A 21,454-nucleotide genomic window follows, 5' to 3' on the forward strand; every position below is an offset into this window, starting at 1 on the left:
TTAACGTAGTAACTTCACAATTATGTATAGAAAATTGCATTCATTTGTGTTTTGATTCAGTGAAATAACTTTTTAATTTTTTTAAAGTAATTTAAAATAACTTATACTGTATGATGAGCTCAATGAGTTTGATGACTTCATTGAAATCTGTTGGCCAGGTCATGGCTGTCCTGTAGGTTGGTGTGGGTGCAGTGACGTCACGATAAACTAACACTGGTCTCTCCCTCACACAGACAGCGTGGAAGATGACTTTGAGTTATCCACTGTGTGTCATCGCCCTGAAAGCATGGACAAGCTGCAAGAGCAGACTAAGTTCACCAAGAAGGAACTGCAAGTCCTCTACAGGGGCTTCAAAAATGTAGGTCTGGCTGAAGAAAAGAGTAACTGCAAATCAAAAAATAAACCTAAAAAAACTCTGGTTCTAGTTACATCATTATGGGAGTTAAGAGCAGCATTAAGTCTGGCATGTCTGAAGTTACTGTGTAGTCCTTTATACTGTATATTGTGCTAGGTGGGAACTAATGAGTTTTCTCAATTCACATATCCCAGGAGTGTCCAAGTGGTGCAGTGAATGAGGAGAACTTTAAGACCATTTACTCCCAGTTCTTTCCACAGGGAGGTGAGTTGTCAACTCCTACTGCTAAACCTGGAGAGCTCCAACGGTGTCCATACTACTTTAGTTTAACCCATTCGTTCTATCTTCATTCATTTCATAGACTTCAGGTAACAGTGTAAATAAAATCATTTGATTTGATTCTGTAGAGGTACACATAGAGCTTTTAATCATCACAAGGAAATGAACATAATTAACTCATAAATCTGCTCTGCTGAACTATAGTCCATGCACTGCAAAGAGGCGAGGCAATTTTTCATTTCATGATATTTAGGTTGATGAAATGTTAATTACTCGCCTCCAGTTGTATTTGAAATTATTCTTATATCTTTGCTTAGCTGGCTGCTAATCCAAGCTGTTCAAAGACTTTGCTTCATGTTTCGAGGGCACACAGGTTACTGTAAGTCTCTACCTTTGCAGATTCAAGTATGTATGCACATTTCCTGTTTGAAGCCTTCGACACTAACAAGAACGGCTCAGTTAGTTTCGAGGTGAGCTCTATTCTTGTATCAGCTTCCTTTTTTAGAGATAAGAGCTAATATGTGCTCAGGTGAAATGTGCCATTGTGGCTGTATCAACACAAATAGGCCTATGTATTCCCTCTAAATACCTGCCCAGAGAGATGAGTGCCGTGATCAAGATTTTACTTAATTTACTGTCTTAAGATTTAAGTAATGCCAAAACAATACAGTAAATTGTTCCCGTTCTATCTCAGGACTTTGTATTTGGTCTGTCTATCATCCTGAGAGGGACTATTAATGACCGGTTAAACTGGGCGTTCAACCTCTATGACCTAAACAAAGATGGCTGCATCACCAAAGAGGTAAAACACACACACACACACACACACACACACACACTCACACACACACACACACATACACACACCAACGCATTCTCGTGAACGGGTTCGTATGATATCGTACGAAAAGTTATGCACACTAAAACATATGATAAACTAGGGGACCTCCGACTGGTAACGTGACATCGGCTACAGAGCTCCCTGCTACAGAGCGGCAGTTGCTACAGAGCTTCGTGCCGCTGACTACGGTGTTCTGCATTGTTCTCCATCAGGTCAGCAGTAGCTGGTGGTTCAGTTACCACAGAACAAGGGCATAGCACAAAATTCTGGGCCCTGTAGAAAGGCATTTTCTATGGGCCCCTCCCCGCATCCACAGCTATTCATTCTAGCATCTTTTTGGGCCCTCCTCACATGAGGGCCCTGAGTACTCAGTCCTCTTTTTTCCCCCCAGTCCGACGCCCCTGCCACAGAATAGGTGACTGTGCGCTGGGTACAGAGCACCGCGAGCTGCCGGTCGTGTGGCTCCGTCAGGTCGGCGGTAGTTGGTGGTCTAGTTACCCCAGGATAGGTGACTGGGTACAGAGCACCGCGAGCTGCCAGTCATTTCGGCCGAGATTACGGTTAAGTTTAGGCAAGAAAAATGGAGCGCTATGCGTCGACAAAAGTTAAGTTTAGGCACCAAAGCTACTAGTTAAGTTTAGTAAAATATCGTGGTTTGTATTAAAACACTCCCAAGGATGACGCATTTCCCGGGTGAAAGTCTTTTTTTTTCCCGGGAAGTGAACTACGCTCCCTGGCTTGTAAGTCCTGTATATTAACGCCCACCCATCCTCCCTGACCACCAATACGTGGCCAGCCGCGTTCTTATGCAGCAGTCAATGTGGTGCACACAGCAAAAAAACGTGTAAATCATACGAATTACAGTGCTTAACTTTTCGTAGCCTTTCGAATGTATGGTTCATAAGAACAGGCTGCACACACACACACACACACACACACACACACACACACACACACACACACACACACACACACACACTTTACACTGTTCTCAACTTTTTCTGAATTACTTGCTGTAATGGCTTTTAAGCAGGACTGTAGCTACTACAGTAATGACTATGAGGGCATGTCCTCAGTATGTTTAGGGATGTGGAGGCACCCTACTATTTGTTAATTAATTATTTAAATTTTTATGGAAATAAAGTGTAGGAATTGTCTGCCAGGATATTAGTAATCACTGAATACGTCAACTTTTATTTAGAAATGTTGTATTTCAAAATACTAGAGTATGTCAAACATACCCTGGCCTATGGTATATGGTATATATAATATGGTATATGGCTGTAACTATTATATAACCAAGTTCTTTTTGGGCACGACTGAAAGAAAATGGTCACAAGTGTTATATTTAACCAAATAAATAAAATGAACAGTGTATAATATGGAAATTGTTGGTATTTTTTTTAAGCAAACAAGGCAACATAAAAAACAAGCTCTATGCCACATAACCTCTGTACTTCTAAAAACCTGGCTACGGCCCAGCTTTAAAGTGATTTTTTTATTTTCTCGCTTTTGTTCTTCACTTTCTAGGAGATGTTGGACATCATGAAGTCCATCTATGACATGATGGGGAAGTACACATACCCCACTATGCAGGACGATGTTCCAAGAGAACACGTGGAGAGCTTCTTCCAGGTCAAACTCAACAGTCTTTACTTTCTATTAACCCCTAAATTTATGATTGTGTAAAACCACAAATATTCTGTTGACAGAAATAATCTAAGAAGATAATGTACAACATTATTGAACATACAGTGTTTTTCACTAAGTACATCTTTGGCTGCTATTTCTCTTTCAGAAAATGGACCGGAATAAAGACGGGGTGGTCACCATAGAAGAGTTCATCGAGTCATGCAAAAAGGTGGGGCGGAAAAGTAGATTTTCAAGTCCTAAAGAAAAAGTTCACCATTTGAAAATGATTTTTGCATTCTTGCAGAGTTAGATGAGAAGATTGACACCCTGTTAATGTCTAAGCATTAAGTTGCAGCTAGAGACAGGAGCCGATTAGCTTAGCTTAGCATAAAGACTGAAAGTTGGGGGAATCCAGGATTTCCAGTGACTCCAGGAAGTCACTGCAACTGACTAAGAAATATTTACAGCACGTAACTCTTCGTGAAACCACAATTTGTCATTTTGCATTTTTGTTTGTGTACAGATAAAACATAAGAGATATACTGTGTTCATTGGTGAGCTCTAGAGGTCCTGGTTGCTGCATTTTTTTATGTAACTAGCTGTAACTGGTTAACTATACCTTTAATCCTCTCTTTTCCCAGTGTGAATCATTTGGGTAACACATAAGGAGAATTTACACTGCCTCTGTATCTAAACACCTTGCCTCTGTCTAGGATGAGAACATCATGCAGTCCATGCAGCTGTTTGACAACGTCATCTAAGGATCTGGACCAGAGAGTAGGCTGGCACCAGGGAGGGCTGTGTGTGTGTGTGTGTGTGTGTGTGTGTGTGTGTGTGTGTGTGTGTGTGTGTGTGTGTGTGTGTGTGGCCGTCTTCTGAGTTGCTGTTGTGTGTCTATTGAGAGCTGCGAGTCCTAAGGGCACCAAGAGGCCATCTCGCTCTTCCTGGACCCCCAGTGACATTTCTCCAAGCAACAGTGGAGTTTCCCAGACTCCCTTTTTCATCATGCAGTACCTTAGTTTTACCCCAGAGGCACAGTGAAAAAGGCAAGCAGCGGGCTTACAGGCACTGGCACATGCACCTGTTTTATTTTAACTTTTATTTATTACTATTACTGATAGAGGAACTATTGCAGACTGTAATGGCTGAACTCAGAGGGAGGAAGTTGCCTCCAAACCTTGATCTAAGATCACTTTTCCCCTTTTCCCTGTCATGGCTGAGATTTGGATTTGTGAATCTGATCCTGCCTCTGTGCATGTGGGTAACACTTCCTGGAGCCGCAAGACTGCTCATGCACTGGTTAACAAAAATAGAAATGAATCTACTGCCATCTACTGGACGAGAGAGAGAAAGACACTTCCTGAGGAAACAAATTGGAGATCCAAGCTATCCCTCGCTTTACAGATGGAGGTTCAAACGTGTTGTTTTCCATGAGGAACTGATTACAATATCGCATGATGATGTCACTAATATCCAATTATGTATTTACAGAGATACTCCAAAGTCTGCTTGTCTGTCTGCTGTTCCTAGTCATTCACAGGTGCCTCACCCTTTGTGTGCATGTGTAACAGAAAGATGTCATCCATCTTACCTATGTGAGACTCTAATGGGAAAACAACCACCTCCATTCATGGGATTCTGGTAGAATAATTCAGAGCCTTCCAAACTATTACAGTCCTAGCTGTAGGTGTCTATTGACTGTTGTACATTTTCTAGCATTCCCAATGGTGTGATATTAGGCAGTACAACGTGGAGATTGCACTAAAATGGAAAAGCATTTTTGACTATCCCAGCTTCTCTCATCGTACTATATCAATATGCATTCAAGAGGAATTTATTAGATTGCAGATTGTATTTGTGAACTTCTTGTAATCGGAAATGTCATTCAAAACCCTTGTTGCATTTAATTTGGCTCATTCAATTTCAAAGAGGCATAGTGTGTATGTGTGTGCGTGCGTGTTGGTGAGAGAGACATGGTTTAATGTTTTTTTTATGCCCCCCTCATTCTGTATTCTCCCTCTCTCTATAACACCAAAGAGAAGATATACATTAAAAAAGGTATATAAAGCCACTCTAAGTAAATACATAGCCCACCTGGGGGTGAAGAGAGAGGGAGATGCTGTGTAGTAAATAGGCAAGGAGCAATCAGAGATAAAAGGATGTAATTTAGTAAAGTGGCATCATTCAAACCGAAGTGTAGTCTTAGGTTGTAAACCCACACATTATTGAAAATACATTTGAAGAATTTGCAACCACTTATTTATTAGCTTTTTTTCAGACTAGAACTAATCTTAACTATAAGATTGGGTAAGTAATGAGACACTCAAGCTGTAATTAAATAGACTATGGTGTATTTTAAATGCAGAGACTGAGATGGAATAGCAATAATGTTCTCTACCACGTATCACCACCTTTGCACTCATCCAACCTCTCAATCCTCTCAGAGCACAGTATAAGGGTGCACTAAGGCCCTGAGAAATTATGCACTTCCAACCCTGCAAATTTCCTTTATGTTCTGCATTGTTTTAATGTTTGTTTTATTTTCTGGAGAAAAAGCGGTTTGACTCTGATTGTTCCTTGCCAATAGTTTTTAACTTCCATTCCTGACCACAAGTAAAACCTGTCTATACCCGCATGTACTGTGTCTAGAACAATGAAAACCTACTAACCCGTTGTACTGACTGTCTAGTTAGCTAGCCTCAACTGGTTGCATTACGTATTCAAAATATGTATATTTTGTACAGAGATAATAAAAATCACAGTTACTATGCAAAATGGACTGGAGTTTGAATTTTAAATACTGTACATAATTGTCTTTATTAAAATAAGAGTGCTTTTAGCCTTACATTTCTTAAGATACAGTACAAAGCAACAATCAAAATTCAACTTTTTTAACCTTATAATTCATCACATCAGTAAGAAATGGTTCATAACTCAAATGTACATAATTATACATATAATCCTAACAGCCACATCTGATTCAACTAGCAGACAGTGTATGACCAAAAAACCAACGGAGCAAATTCCAGTTAAAACATCCTGTTTTAAACTGTGTACAAGAACAAAAACGGTCTACTCTACTATATTCCTTCAGAATTCTGTCTGGCTGCAAACCATATGCGTATCCTTCACTGGAAACACTGTTGCTGTGTCATTAAAACTGGAGAGAAACTGAAAATGTGCTTGTTTTTGCATATCTTTGTTTAATTCCTTGCTAAACAAAACACTTCACGTTATGTTCTCATCTTCTGATGAGAACATGCATCCACAAATGCTTCAGTCAGTTCCTCATTGACAGCCTTGTAATTTCTATCAACAACACTCCTTCTTTCATAACACTGATGAAATAATTCGGTCACCACATAAGGATTACATTGCTTCAGCATATGCACAATAGTCCAGTGTTAAATGAAACATTTCTCCGTTTTAATGCTTCCATTTTTCCACTTTTCTCTTTGAAAGTCTCGTTCATATTGACACTCCCAGCTCTCCCAGTGTGGCTAGTAGGGATTGGATTTGTCCATGAAGGAGCAGGCATTTACTTGGGCATCTTGCGGAGCTCTGCCAGAACCCAAATGGCCAGTGAGAGAAGAGCCACAGAGCCAGACTGGTGAGTTGCTGCCAGTGGAGTGGGCACATACAGTAACAGGGTGCTGATACCGAGGGCAACCTGAGGAGCACAAACACAGAGTTCAGTGAGGAGAATTTTTTAGATTACATGTTTCTGGGCTGACTGACAGCCTACCTGTCCAAATGCCATTGCTGTGAGGAGGCTGATGGCGATCTTAGCCCTCCTGGGAAGCACCATCCTCCTTGAGAACAGATAGAGGCCTGTAATTGCGGTCAAAGACGAGATTGCCTGGAAAAAAAATAAATACAGGGGACCATCAACGACCTACTGCTGCCTCTCAAGTTACTGAATAGGATAGGAGTACAAATGTTTCATTTTTTTGTTGAAGTGTTGCCCAGAAGATTATTTCTATTCAGAAATAATAACATACCAAAATTCTGTGGTCAAACTGCACAGTTGTGGGATTTTCAAAGATGTTCTTGAGGCTTGGAGAGAATGCCAGAAGATCATCTGGGATCCACCGATCTCCCATCTTAGGGAAGGAGTTATACACCAGCCCAGCATCCAAACCAGCAACAAAAGCACCTGTGTAAAAGCATTTGTAAAATGTTTACAAATAGATCTGCATATACAGTGGGGAGAACAAGTATTTGATACACTGCCGATTTTGCAGGTTTTCCTACTTACAAAGCATGTAGAGGTCTGTAATTTTTTTATCATAGGTACACTTCAACTGTGAGAGACGGAATCTAAAACAAAAATCCAAAAAAAAATCACAGTGTATGATTTTAAATAATTAATTTGCATTTTATTGCATGACATAAGTATTTGATCACCTACCAACCAGTAAGAATTCCGGCTCTCACAGACCTGTTCGTTTTTCTTTAAGAAGCCCGCCTGTTCTCCACTCATTACCTGTATTAACTGCACCTATTTGAACTCGTTACCTGTATAAAAGACACCTGTCCACACACTCAATCAAACAGACTCCAACCTCTCCACAATGGCCAAGACCAGAGAGCTGTGTAAGGACATCAGGGATAAAATTGTAGACCTGCACAAGGATGGGATGGGCTACAGGACAATAGGCAAGCAGCTTGGTGAGAAGGCAACAACTGTTGGCGCAATTATTAGAAAATGGAAGAAGTTCAAGATGACGGTCAATCTCCCTCGGTCTGGGGCTCCATGCAAGATCTCACCTTGTGGGGCATCAATGATCATGAGGAAGGTGAGGGATCAGCCCAGAACTACACGGCAGGACCTGGTCAATGACCTGAAGAGAGCTGGGACCACAGTCTCAAAGAAAACCATTAGTACTACACACTATGCCATCATGGATTAAAATCCTGCAGCGCACGCAAGGTCCCCCTGCTCAAGCCAGCACATGTCCAGGCCCGTCTGAAGTTTGCCAATGACCATCTGGATGATCCAGAGGAGGAATGGGAGAAGGTCATGTGGTCTGATGAGACAAAAATAGAGCTTTTTGGTCTAAACTCCACTCGCTGTGTTTGGAGGAAGAAGAAGGATGAGTACAACCCCAAGAACACCATCCCAACTGTGAAGCATGGAGGTGGAAACATCATTCTTTGGGGATGCTTTTTCTGCAAAGGGGACAGGACGACTGCACCGTATTGAGGGGAGGGATGGATGGGGCCATGTATCTCGAGATCTTGGCCAACAACCTCCTTCCTCAGTAAGAGCATTGAAGATGGGTCGTGGCTGGGTCTTCCAGCATGACAACGACCGAAACACACAGCCAGGGCAACTAAGGAGTGGCTCCGTAAGAAGCATCTCAAGGTCCTGGAGTGGCCTAGCCAGTCTCCAGACCTGAACCCAATAGAAAATCTTTGGAGGGAGCTAAAAGTCTGTATTGCCCAGCAACAGCCCCGAAACCTGAAGGATCTGGAGAAGGTCTGTATGGAGGAGTGGGCCAAAATCCCTGCTGCAGTGTGTGCAAACCTGGTCAAAAACTACAGGAAACGTATGATCTCTGTAATTGCAAACAATGGTTTCTATACCAAATATTAAGTTCTGCTTTTCTGATGTATCAAATACTTATGTCATGCAATAAAATGCAAATTAATTACTTAAAAATCATACAATGTGATTTTCTGGATTTTTGTTTTAGATTCCGTCACTTACAGTTGAAGAGTACCTATGATAAAAATTACAGACTTCTACATGCTTTGTAAGTGGGAAAACCTGCAAAATCGGCAGTGTATCAAATACTTGTTCTCCCCACTGTATGTATGTATGTATGTATGTATGTATGCATGCATGCATGCGTATTTATATATTTTATATATATATATATACATATATATACATACACACACATACATACACATATATACATACATATATATATACATATATACATACACACACAGAAACATAGATATCTACTGAATTCAGTAGATATATATATATCTACTGAAACATCTACTGTATCTTATCAGTCTGCAACATTAGATTTCATACAATAGCCTTTAATGTAAAATGTAAAGCTTTTACCGTTTTTTTTATCCCCTTTTGACTTTCTGAACATGCTTTACTGTAAAATGTACTGTACTAACTTAGCTTTAAATATGACAACTAGCTAAGAATCTATTTGCATCCTTAAACAGGCTTGAAACTGAAAGCAATCTTATCACTATATAGACATGCATTCACATATTTATGTTTGTGACGTTGCATTCACACAGGATCAAACGGTACCTGAAAGAGCAGTAAGGAAGACGAGTCCACCAGTACCCTTGGCAAACCTCCTAAGCTGCATGAGACGTTTGGTTTCTGCCACCTGGGAAAGAGGTGCCGTCATGAATAAAACAAAAAAAAAAATTTTTAAACTTACAAACTGTGACATTTGCTCACACAGACCGAGGTTAAAACTGTATTACGTTTGATGTAGACAGATATTATCAAAAGGTGGCCTGTAGGCAAGACACTGCCTCTCTACCTTTTGTGCAGGCAGCAGCAGAGTGAGCCCTGTCCAGAGACTGGCGCAGTAAAGCAACAAGGCAGAACCAAGGTGAGCACTCAGACGATACTGGCTGACCCGCGGGATGTCATGAGACTCAGGCTTCTCCTCCAGACCGCTTTTTACCATGTACCACCCCAAAAGGCCCTGGGATCACACACACACACACACACACAGTATTACAACTTACGACTAGCTTCACAGTGCGCCCAACACTAAGAGTGAGGTACAGTAAGGATGAACTTCCTATGATTTTCTCCTATCACCGCAGCTGTATCGAGTCTTACCTGGAAGAAAACAAATCCACAAAGCCCAAGCACTTTTCCCTTCATGGAGCGAGTGAAGTATCCTTTCCTCCAGAAGTAAATGGTAGGGAGGATGTATGCAAGTCCAACCAGCCTTCCCCACATACGATGACCCCACTCCATGTAGAAGATGAACTTAAACTCTGGCAGCGTCATGTCATGGTTCATTCTGGGAAAACATAATGACAACAGAAAATTCATCTTTCCAGTAAGGACCAACCCATACTTTTGTTTACTACATGTCACTAAGTGTATATACAGTTACATAATTGTGAAAGCTGTGACCCGTTTGTGTTGTGTTTAGAACCACTGCTGATGTGACAAAACTGCCCTCATGACTTTTAAAAACATTACAGACTTAAATTTAGTTGCTGTCAAGCGTTAGCATTAGTGAATTAATAGACACGTCAAGCAAAATGATAGCAGTTTTAAGTAATAGTGTTGGGGTGCTTTTAAAACTGTGCAAATGTGTGTCTTGATAAGATAAACAGAAAAGATGGGGCCTACATTTTGAATTCAGGAAACTGTTGGTACTTGGAAAACTCAGCCTCCCACTCTGCTTGGGACTGAGGTGGCCTCATCTCTCTCACTAGATGCCAGTCAACCATGGAAAGCCCAGATTCTGTTAGCCTGATTGAAACAAATGCACATAGTAAGTACCTATCAACACCACTTCAATACAATGAGAACTGATACTGTATATACACTGCCACACCACTTTTAAGTAATTTTACCTTGTGACACCACCCAAGACAATAGCCCCAACCACCAGCCCGCTGCAGCCGAGTAACCAGCGTCCTACTATGCGATTTGAGGCAGCGTTGGGGACAGTAGCTGCTGCCGGGGTGGAGGAGGACCCTGCCTCCGCTGTGAAAGTGCTCTGACCTCTCTTCACAAGCCATTGTCGCAGCTGTGGACTCCGCTGATGTTGTAAATAAAAAAGGGGAAAACTGTCACATTCACCTAGCTAACAATAAAATATTATAATACATTAGAGAGAAATCTTAATTCCACAGCATTCAATGACATATCAAACAAATGTGTGCTTCAAACCTTGTGACAGCAGTTTGGTTAAGATTGTTTCATGACACACAACAATGTCCCCTTACACAAAGCCAGGTCCATAAAGAAATGTTTTGCCCGGTTTAGTTTGGAAGAACTTGACTGGCCTGCACAGAGCCCTGACCTGTACTTTACCCTGACCAACATCTCTGCGATGAACTGAAACTCAAATTCTTCACAGAAGAGTGGAGATTTTTAAAGCAGCATACCATGATATTAGAAGGAAATACCAATCGCATATGGGTGTAACATTCTGGGGTCCACATACTTTTGACCATATCACTTATGATTAACCATGACACTTCCTTTTCTCCTGTCTAACTTCTGATAAATTTACACTGTCCTGATGACCAGTCAGAGATTCAGCAGATCTGGACAAAAGGATTGCAGGTTGGTTGGTTTGATGTCTCATGGTCGTTGAGGAAATTTAGTTATTGGACATTGCAAAGTTATATTTGACTTGAAATGTATAATATCGATTCATTTATTAACTCGTTTTATTGTCTAGCTCTAACTTTAATTTGACAGTAACGTTAAACGCTGTTACATCGGGATACTGGGAGGTCAGTGAAGTAAGTAGCTAACGTTATTGCTTGCAGTGCAGTGTCTGACCTTTTCATGCTTAACATTAGCGATACTCACACTGCTGTGTTGAAATCCCTTGCCAGCATTTCTGCCACCGCAAAAAATGGTTGTACGTATTGAAGAGAGAAACATCTTTGAGCTCTAGCTAGCTAGTGTCCGCTAGCGCTGGGCTGGTCCTGCAGTGCCGTAATAAAAGATGAAGAGGTAAAAGCTGTAAAGTTAGCCGTCTGTTACACCACCATCGTTTCCTGTTACCTAAAACGTTACCAGTTCAACTTCGACCTCTGACGTCACAACAAATTGACGCGCACATTTTAATTTGAAAGACGGAAGCCGTTCTCTTAATACAGCCATGCGGAAAACACCGAAAACACCATACCCAACAGATACAACTGAAATATGTAATATTTTCTAAATGTTGTTATTGAAAGACGGGACGGGACGTCGGTTGGTGCATGTTTTGTTTCTTAGCGTATCCCGCATGGGCGGTCACCCTCCTTCCTATGGCCCAGTAGTACTGCATAACGTGCATAACCAGTACACCATTCACCCGCCAGACACTGTGTTTGAAATTCAACTATCCGGGAAACTCTTATCCACTGTCGTGGCTGGCTCATGGGTGTAAGCCATCCATGGTGTAAGCATAGGGTGTAAGTGCTGGCTGGGTGAAGGAGCCGAGCTGAAGTTAATCAGTCACCCAAACAGCATGTACTCTACTGTCTTCATATCGTTTCCAATCGACTGATAAGGTCATATGAATCGATAGGAAGTGGATTAGACAGGTAGTTGTTTGTGGAAGTGAAAACATAGCTAAATGATTGTGGAAGTTTTAGCTAACACATTCACAATTAATCTCTTTCTGGTGTGTCTGTCTTTCTGTCTCACTGTCCAGACTGTCAGGATGGCAGAGACTTTTTTAATGGAGGCGTGTGTGGACTCCGTGGAGTCTGCTGTCAATGCTGAACGAGGAGGTTGGTAGCGTTACTGTGCTAGTGAACACTTTGTTTTTTCTATTACAGTTTTTGTCGATTGCATACACGCGTGTTGCGGGAATGTGGCTCATTTTGTCAAAACTCCAAGCCAAATAAGACCCAACACATGGAGATACATATCTCTTCTATGTCAAGATGAAACTGCAATCAAAATGTAAATTGTTCATAATGGCATTTTTGTAACAAAATGATACACACATGCTTGCAGCACTTGAATGACTCTTTCAAGGCCGCAACAACACATTGATGTACTTTATACAAAACACTACTCTATTTAGTACTTTGTATACCTATTTTCTCATACAGGCTTCTGTGAAAGATTGTTCCAGTACAGAACATCTACTTACATTTCAATGAACGCAAAATAGAAAGGCTTCAGAAAAAAATATATACCGTTTAATTTATTTCCCATTGCAGGTTTTTACACAAAGAAAAGTTGAATTACAGTACAGTAATCAATACAGTATGTTACTGTAAACAAACAAAACAATAGAAATAATTTCACTAAAGTTACAGTGCAATGGTAAACAAAAAATTGTTTTGTAAAGGCTGGGGTGGATGGTTCATGGATCCTGCCCTTATGTTAGGGTTTGGCCACATCGCCTCATTCAGATCACAAGCAGTATCATCCCTGGCCAGGCAACAGGGGAAATATCGCCTTGCGTGCTGTATCCAACTCTGGACTGACTCCACCTCAATGTCTCTGCATGCCTCTTCCTTTGCTTACAGAAGAGGCATGCGGGCATGTGGTTGGCGGTCGTACATTTTCCAACGCCAAACTGAAAAGAATTCCTCAATCGGATTAAGAAATGAGAAGTAAGGGGCCTGTAGTGGAATTAACGGAAACACCATGTTGTGGTATGATGAGACTGGGGAAAGCTTAGGCAACATCAGGTCATTAATAGGTCACAGGTCTCTAATAACCAAACCTGTTCACAGGCAATTGTAGGTTGAAAATGTTGTAGTCACTCAGACCATTTAAGTAGTAATTAATTGGCATGCAGTGTTGTTATATTTTTCAAAGATCACAGACCATGTAGGGTACACAGGTGCAGTCTGAGCGTTTGTTTCTGCTGACAGGTGCAGGTCGACTTGAACTGTGTTCTAGTCTTCTGGAGGGAGGACTCACTCCCAGTCAAGGTGGATCAGTTTATTTCTGTACAAATATTCATACACAACCCTAAACTCTTGAGTAGCTGCTGAGACCATCAACAAGCACACACAATCACATATGCCACAATTTTTGCTTTGCCACAGGTCTGTTGCAGGTTGTGAAGCAGAATGTCAAAATTCCAGTCTACGTGATGATAAGGCCTCGTGGGGGGGACTTCCTGTACTCAGACCAGGAAGTGGAAGTGATGAGGAAGGACATAGAGCTGATGAAGAGCCACGGGGCCGACGGACTAGTGTTGGGAGCCCTGACAGAGGATGGACAGGTGGACGCGGAGCTCTGTATGGAGTTACTGGGTATTGTCTTTCTTTACTTGAACATATCTGTATGGGCCTAACAGGCACTATTAATAAACAACAAAGATGCTCACTTAACAGAGCATGATGTACAGTTCTACACAAGGTACAGTTTACATAACAGAAAGGTACTCTGTCTTAGCTGCCATGTTTTTTCTTTAAATCTTGCTAGAACAAAAACATCCTCAATAAAATGCCCTTTCAAAATATTACCTTCACACTAGTCTATATCCACGACGTTCCACTTCTGGGATTGCTCCGGATTTCACTCATTTAGGCCAGATATCCGCTGCCTTGGGCTTCCTTTGTGTTGGCATTTTGAACTCTGGTCGATTTATGAGGACTATGGTTAACCTTTTCTCAGATCTCTACAGGGTAAATCCAGACAGCTAGCTAGACTATCTGTCCAATCTGAGTTTTCTGATGCATGACTAAAACAACCTTTGAACGTACACGTTCCACCAAAACAAGTTCCTTCCCGAAGCTATTTTGCGGAGCTGCGTTGCTCCGTACTGCAATTAGTGTTGCCCAAGCCGATTGTGATTGGTTTAAGGGAAATGCCAATAAACCAGAGCACGTCTTTCTCCCATCCCGAAATGCTGTGTGGACTAGCCAGATCTTCCTCCGCAGCGCTGTGGAGGAAGATCTGGCAGTGCGAGACTACCTTCACACAAACAAAACAAATCAGCATTCCTTTTTCACATTTTTAAATATTGGAGCATGTGGCAATATCACCAGTTGATATTTAGATGGCTGTATTCCATTTAGCTGTTCCAGTTGTAGGTGTCTTACATTTATGTCATACTGGAACCCTTAAATTGAATTTAGACATTAACGTTATAAGTAACACCTGCGCTTTTCCTGCAATGACAAGTTAAAGTGTTTGCACCTTTGCCAGAGGAAAGGTACACAAGGACCTTTGCCTTTTCTCTATATGTTATGTGTATGTATAATATACAGCATATGTTCTATGAAATTGTCTTTGATTTATTCCAGATGTATCCTCCCGTTTTTTATTTATTTTTATATTTCGTAAATAATTTAGCTTGAATTTTTCAAAAATACACTGCGACTTTTTCCTGAAATAAAATGCAAGTTAGAGAGCAAAAATATTGTAGCAGTAATCCAGTATAAAGTAAAGTAAATTGTCTTATTGAGTATGCTGCACTGAATAAACAACTAGCCATAGAGAGCATGTAGGCACACAAAAAGAGAAAAGAAAATATTCAGAATGTGCAATGCTTTTATTACTTTTACTTTGTTTGGGGTTTTGTATTGTTCCATGTATGTTTCTGATTGTCACTTTTTGCTCACTAGCTGCTGCTCGACCTTTGCCTATCACCTTCCACCGAGGTAACATTCTTCTCACTTAAATCAACTGTAGACTTAAAGCTTTTGAAATTCCATGCAGCTGCTAGCAACTAGATTAGAAAAGATATCACAAAGCCGTAAAGCCCTTTTTAGAGTGATCTCATCAGAGCCTCTAAAGACATTTGAACTCATTTTATGCAACTTATATTGCTCCTACTGCAGCTTTTGACATGGTTAATGACCCAGTGGTTGCTCTGGAGACACTGATATCATTAGGGTTCCAGCGTCTGTTGACAAGTGGCTGTGACAATTCTGCTTTGGAGGGACTCCCTCTCATTAAACGGCTCATTGAACAAGTATGTATAAATTATATGTACACATACATGTTTGCATGCAAGCATATGAAGATGGCAGGGCTATTTATCTCTTCTGCTTAGCCATTGTAGGTGAGCAGCTTATGTCTCTCCCTTACTACCATTCTTATATTCTACTCTCCACCTTTTCAACCTCCACCTTTTAACAGGCTAAAGGGAGAATTGCCATCATGCCAGGTTAGTACTTTTACTTTTCTCTTGTAAAATGTATAAGTATGTTTTTTTTTTGTTATTTGTTTATTTATAAAAAATAAATAAAATGTTTGATATAGGAGGGGGTATTAATGAGAGGAACCTGCAGAGAATTTTAGAGGGGTCGGGAGCTGAAGAGTTTCACTGCTCAGCCCGCTCCAGTAGGGATTCTGCCATGAAGTTCAGGTATGTATGATTTTTCCCATGCTTACATACATTACAAGATTTCTAATAGGGAATAAAACTAAAATAGATAAACTATTTGTGTTGTTGCTGTCTGTCTAATATTGTTTCCATGTGCAGGAACACCTGTGTGACGATGGGAGCTACTTTCTCAGCACCTGAGTATGGCCTGAAGGTGGCAGATGTGAGAAAGGTCCGCACTCTTAATGCAATAGCCAGAAATACCATGTAAATGGGTACTGGACAATCATGACAGACAACAAAACAGATACCTCAAAAGCGATCATAAGTAATTATACTGGTACATCAAAAAAAAACATTTCTTCTTCATCACTGATCAAACAGTCCTTGTAAAGTTAGAGCTCAGGGAAAGCCCTGCAACCTTCTGGTTATATGCAGTTAAAGTATCTCACAGTGGAGAGTGATTCATAATTTACATTTATTATTGTACACATGTATGGGCTAAAATTCTTGTGTTTTTCGGTATGTTTTATAATTGCCATATAGTTGACCGCCTGTATATTTATTTACAGCACTCCCTATTTACAGTGGAAAATAACGTAAAGTTGTGGCCGCCTGTACTTTATTTTTAACAAGGACAAAAAAACATTGTGACTTGATTCAGTTTGCTCAAAATTCAATTAAAGACCAAAACTTTGAACAATTCAGTGTACCTTTGTCCAATGTTGTCAAATGCTACAATTAAAACCAGTCTCTTATTAATTTCACCTTTAATGCATCATTCATTTACACTAGTTTTAATTGTTGTTCTAAGGTTTAAGAGGTTGGAGAGTTGTGTTACTATCTTCACTAACATCCAACCAGGCTGTACTGAAGTAACAAATTTGAGTCCATGTGATTTGATTTGATTTTATTAGGATCCCCATTAGCTGATGCAGAACATCAGCTACTCTTCGTGGGGTCCACACAGAACATAAAACTACATTTTCAGACAAAACAAACAAAACTACAAAAATGTAGCTACCTGTGATGTCCTTTCAACAATTGGGCAGAGCAATAGAGAGGTAAAGGTAAAGTCCCCTTCCAGTGGACCATGGGACCTTATTTCGAGAAAATCTCGTGCACGTGTGAATGGCGAGAGACAAATAATTACTTAATCCTGTTTGAATCAAGCAATGAATTACACATTTGATGTTCGTCAATTTAAAAGATAATTTTGCAAGTCAAGTAAGTCTCAGTCGTAGTTGAAGTATACGGCTGTGAAAATACTTACTACACATACTACACACCCAAAGACGCTTAAGGGACGTCTCGTTGAAGGTACGATGCATGTGGGTTTAGTACAGGGATGTAATGTTTCTCAGACAAACATAAGTCATGCTCATTCTTTCGCTGCCTGGCTGATAAAAATACACTTTATAATTGTAATGGCAGTCCAATGCACATTGATGTATTAGGCATTTATTATTCAGGTAACCCTTGGACTCAGAGTGACTCAGGTATGATGCAATATATGTGTAACAAATGTAAACAGGGGACTGGTGGTAGGGGAGGGGTCAAGGTAATGTTAAAAAATGGGGCCGACAACGCCACCTAGGTGTTTTAACCATGAGGCCTCCTTAAAATTAAACAATTAAAATCTTTCAATCGGGGGAAGAGCAGTTAAAAAACTGTTAAAAATGTGTAAAAGGAATTGGGAGTCAAATTGATAAAAAGGAACAACAATGTTCATTATTAAAACTAGAATAAAAATTAAAAACAGTCTTCCTCAAAACTACAAACAAAATGACTCAAGCCAAGACACAAGTCCAAAACACAGCTGAAACATAAATCAAAATCAAACATTTTTATTGTATAAATTTGGACCTCTACTGTAAAATTACTTGACTACACTTATAATGAAAATCTATTTTTTTACTGTAGCTACAAATATAAAAAAAAAGCTAAGTAAAATCCCATACCTCCACTGTAACATGACCTCAAATCTGAAAACTGGAAGGGCTATAAAAAAGACTTTGCTCCATAATTCCAGACAAAGACTGATATATTTGAGTTCAGGAAATCTAAACCCATTTTATTTCTATGGTCTAGCCCCACCTAGTGAAAAAGTCATGCCACGCCTGTTCGTGCAACTGACTGATGTGCTGTGGTCCTTGTTAAAGTAAATATGTCTAAGATACAAAACAAACAAACACAGAAAACACTGGATTGGATCTATTTCTAAATAAATATTCTAGACATTTTACTTCCATTCTAGCTAAACACATGTATGTGAAATAAGTCAATATGATTTGCTTGTATCATTTGTATTTATATAATAGTTTGACACTCACATGCCAATTAAATGTAGTGATGTCACATAAAGTAGCCAGCTTTTTTAATCTGTTTTTTTGGAATGGCCTTTGTGTTGTGAGACATGGAGATGGACTTTCGGTCGGCACCAAGGTGCTTCTAGAAAACCCTTCGCCACCTCAGGAGGGGGAAGCAGGGAACCATCCAAGCTGTGTACAGTAAGGATGGGACGCTGTTGACCTCAACTGAGGAGGTAATAGGGCGGTGGAAGGAGCACTTTGAGGAACTCCTAAATCCGACTAATACGCCCTCTATGGTAGAGGCAGAGCTGGAGGATGATGTGGGATTGTCGTCAATTTCCCTGGTGGAAGTTGCTGAGGTAGTTAAACAACTCCACAGTGACAAAGCCCCAGGGATTGATGAGATCCAATGATGAAATGCTTAAAGCTCTGGGTGTGGAGGGGTTGTCTTGCTGACACGCCTCCCGGTAAAGTCTACTCCAAGGTGCTGGAAAGGAGGGTTCGGTCGATAATCGAACCTCAGATTGAAGAGGAACAATGCGGATTCCGTCCCTGGTCGTGGAACAACGGACCAGATCTTTACTCGCAAGGATCCTGGAGGGAGCCTGGGAGTATGCCCAACCGGTCTACATATGCTTTGTGGATCTGGAGAAGACGTATGACCGGGTCCCCGGGAGATACTGTGGGAGGTGCTGTGGGAGTATGGGGTGAGGGGGTCCCTTCTCAGGGCCATCCAAGCTCTGTACGACTAAAGCGAGAGCTGTGTCCGGGTTCTCGGCAGTAAGTCGGACTCGTTTCAGGTGAGAGTTGGCCTCCGCCAGGGCTGCGCTTGTCACCAATCCTGTTTGTAGTATTTATGGCAGAACAAGATCCAGGGTACAAGCTGCCGGAATGGGTTTCCTCAGGAGGGTGGCTGGCGTCTCCCTTAGAGATAGGGTGAGGAGCTCGCAGTAGAGCCGCTGCTCCTTCGCGCCGAAAGGAGCCAGTTGAGGTGGTTCGGGCATCTGGTAAGGATGCCCCTGGGCACCTCCCTAGGGAGGTGTTCCAGGCACGTCCAGCTGGGAGGAGGCCTCAGGGAAGACCCAGGATTAGGTGGAGGGATTACAGTCAGGTCCATAAATATTGGGACATCGACACAATTCTAATCTTTTTTGGCTCTATACACCACCACAATGGAGTTGAAATGAAACGAACAAGATGTGCTTTAACTGCAGACTTTCAGCTTTAATTTGAGGGTATTTACATCCAAATCAGGTGAACGGTGTAGGAATTACAACAGTTTGTATATGTGCCTCCCACTTTCTAAGGGACCAAAAGTAATGGGACAATTGGCTGCTCAGCTGTTCCATGGCCAGGTGTGTGTTATTCCTCATTATCCCATTTACAAGGAGCAGATAAAAGGTCCAGAGTTCATTTCAAGTGTGCTATTTACATTTGGAATCTGTTGCTGTCAACTCTCAATATGAGATCCAAAGAGTTGTCACTATCAGTGAAGCAAGCCATAATTAGGCTGAAAAAATCTAAACAAACCCATCAGAGAGATAGCAAAAACATTAGGTGTGGCCAAATCAACTGTTTGGAACATTCTTAAAAAGAAAGAACGCACCGGTGAGCTCAGCAACACCAAAAGACCCGGAAGACCACGGAAAACAACTGTGGTGGATGACCGAAGAATACTTTCCCTGGTGAAGAAAACACCCTTCACAACAGTTGGCCAGATCAAGAACACTCTCCAGGAGGTAGGTGTATGTGTGTCAAAGTCAACAATCAAGAGAAGACTTCAACAGAGTGAATACAGAGGGTTCACTACAAGATGTAAACCATTGGTGAGCCTTCAAAAACAGGAAGGCCAGATTAGAGTTTGCCAAACAACATCTAAAAAAGCCTTCACATTTCTGGAACAACATCCTATGGACAGATGAGACAAAGATCAACTTGTACCAGAGTGATGGGAAGAGAAGAGTATGGAGAAGGAAAGGAACTGCTCATGATCCAAAGCATACCACCTCATCAGTGAAGTATGGTGGTGGTAGTGTCATGGCGTGGGCATGTATGGCTGCCAATGGAACTGGTTCTCTTGTATTTATTGATGATGTGACTGCTGACAAAAGCAGCAGGATGAATTCTGAAGTGTTTCGGGCAATATTATCTGCTCATATTCAGCCAAATGCTTCAGAACTCATTGGACGGCACTTCACAGTGCAGATGCACAATGACCCGAAGCATACTGCGAAAGCAACCAAAGAGTTTTTTTAAGGGAAAGAAGTGGAATGTTACGCAATGGCCAAGTCAATCACCTGACCTGAATCTGATTGAGCATGCATTTCACTTGCTGAAGACAAAACTGAAGGGAAAATGCCCCAAGAACAAGCAGGAACTGAAGACAGTTGCAGTAGAGGCCTGGCAGAGCATCACCAGGGATGAAACCCAGCGTCTGGTGATGTCTATGCGTTCCAGACTTCAGGCTGTAATTGAATGCAAAGGATTTGCAACCAAGTATTAAAAAGTGAAAGTTTGATTTATGATTGTTAATCTGTCCCATTACTTTTGGTCCCTTAAAAAGTGGGAGGCACATATACAAACTGTTGTAATTCCTACACCGTTCACCTGATTTGGATGTAAATACCCTCAAATTAAAGCTGAAAGTCTGCAGTTAAAGCACATCTTGTTCATTTCATTTCAACTCCATTGTGGTGGTGTATAGAGCCAAAAAGATTAGAATTGTGTCGATGTCCCAATATTTATGGACCTGACTGTATTACATATTGGACCTTTAAGCAAAGTTATCCAGTTACTTCATTAAACCTACTTTTAAAAAGCATTGGTTAGGTATAGTAGCATATTGTTGTATTGAGTCTTCTATCTTTCAAGTCTTCACTATAAATATATGACAGCATTGTTGTTCAGTTTTAATGATGAACTGTCTCTGATGGGATTTGTCTTGGTTACATGGTTTCATGAATTAGTCTTATTATCTATCTACAAAATGCATGTAACATACACCTATTCACATTAGAATAAATACCAACAGATTAAACATAAAAATATTTTT

The 21,454-nt window shown here is 40.9% G+C and overlaps 3 protein-coding genes across 4 annotated transcripts; 2 read left to right on the top strand and 1 right to left on the bottom strand.

Annotated features, from left to right (window-relative positions):
• Positions 1-237: 237 nt before the first annotated feature.
• LOC144532251 (A-type potassium channel modulatory protein KCNIP2) lies at positions 238-5,899 on the top strand. Its single transcript, XM_078272913.1, has 7 exons — positions 238-358; positions 550-619; positions 1,034-1,104; positions 1,329-1,436; positions 3,006-3,110; positions 3,274-3,336; positions 3,821-5,899. Exons 1-7 carry the CDS (start codon positions 287-289, stop codon positions 3,866-3,868), a joined length of 537 nt encoding a protein of 178 aa, XP_078129039.1. The 5' UTR covers positions 238-286; the 3' UTR covers positions 3,869-5,899.
• Positions 5,900-6,487: 588 nt separating this feature from the next.
• Positions 6,488-11,909, bottom strand: cox15 (cytochrome c oxidase assembly factor COX15). Its single transcript, XM_078272908.1, has 9 exons — positions 11,668-11,909; positions 10,698-10,885; positions 10,471-10,593; positions 9,946-10,132; positions 9,638-9,805; positions 9,397-9,478; positions 7,109-7,263; positions 6,853-6,966; positions 6,488-6,777 (listed from the first exon to the last, which is right to left on the bottom strand). The coding sequence occupies exons 1-9, from the start codon at positions 11,740-11,742 to the stop codon at positions 6,646-6,648; spliced, it is 1,224 nt and encodes a 407-aa protein (XP_078129034.1). The 5' UTR covers positions 11,743-11,909; the 3' UTR covers positions 6,488-6,645.
• Positions 11,910-11,970: 61 nt separating this feature from the next.
• Positions 11,971-16,857, top strand: cutc (cutC copper transporter homolog (E. coli)). 2 transcript variants are annotated; one of them, XM_078272909.1, is made up of 9 exons: positions 11,976-12,392; positions 12,503-12,581; positions 13,683-13,742; positions 13,860-14,069; positions 15,387-15,422; positions 15,603-15,736; positions 15,904-15,931; positions 16,027-16,132; positions 16,250-16,857. In XM_078272909.1, exons 2-9 carry the CDS (start codon positions 12,512-12,514, stop codon positions 16,359-16,361), a joined length of 756 nt encoding a protein of 251 aa, XP_078129035.1. In that variant the 5' UTR covers positions 11,976-12,392; positions 12,503-12,511; the 3' UTR covers positions 16,362-16,857. The 2 variants fall into 2 exon arrangements, with proteins under 2 accessions (XP_078129038.1, XP_078129035.1); XM_078272912.1 differs by lacking the exon at positions 13,683-13,742 and having other exon boundaries at positions 11,971-12,392.
• The last annotated feature ends 4,597 nt before the right edge of the window (positions 16,858-21,454 follow it).

The sequence above is a fragment of the Sander vitreus genome, chromosome 17 (genome assembly GCF_031162955.1).
Source record: "Sander vitreus isolate 19-12246 chromosome 17, sanVit1, whole genome shotgun sequence".
In the NCBI taxonomy this organism is placed as follows: Eukaryota; Metazoa; Chordata; class Actinopteri; order Perciformes; family Percidae; genus Sander; species Sander vitreus.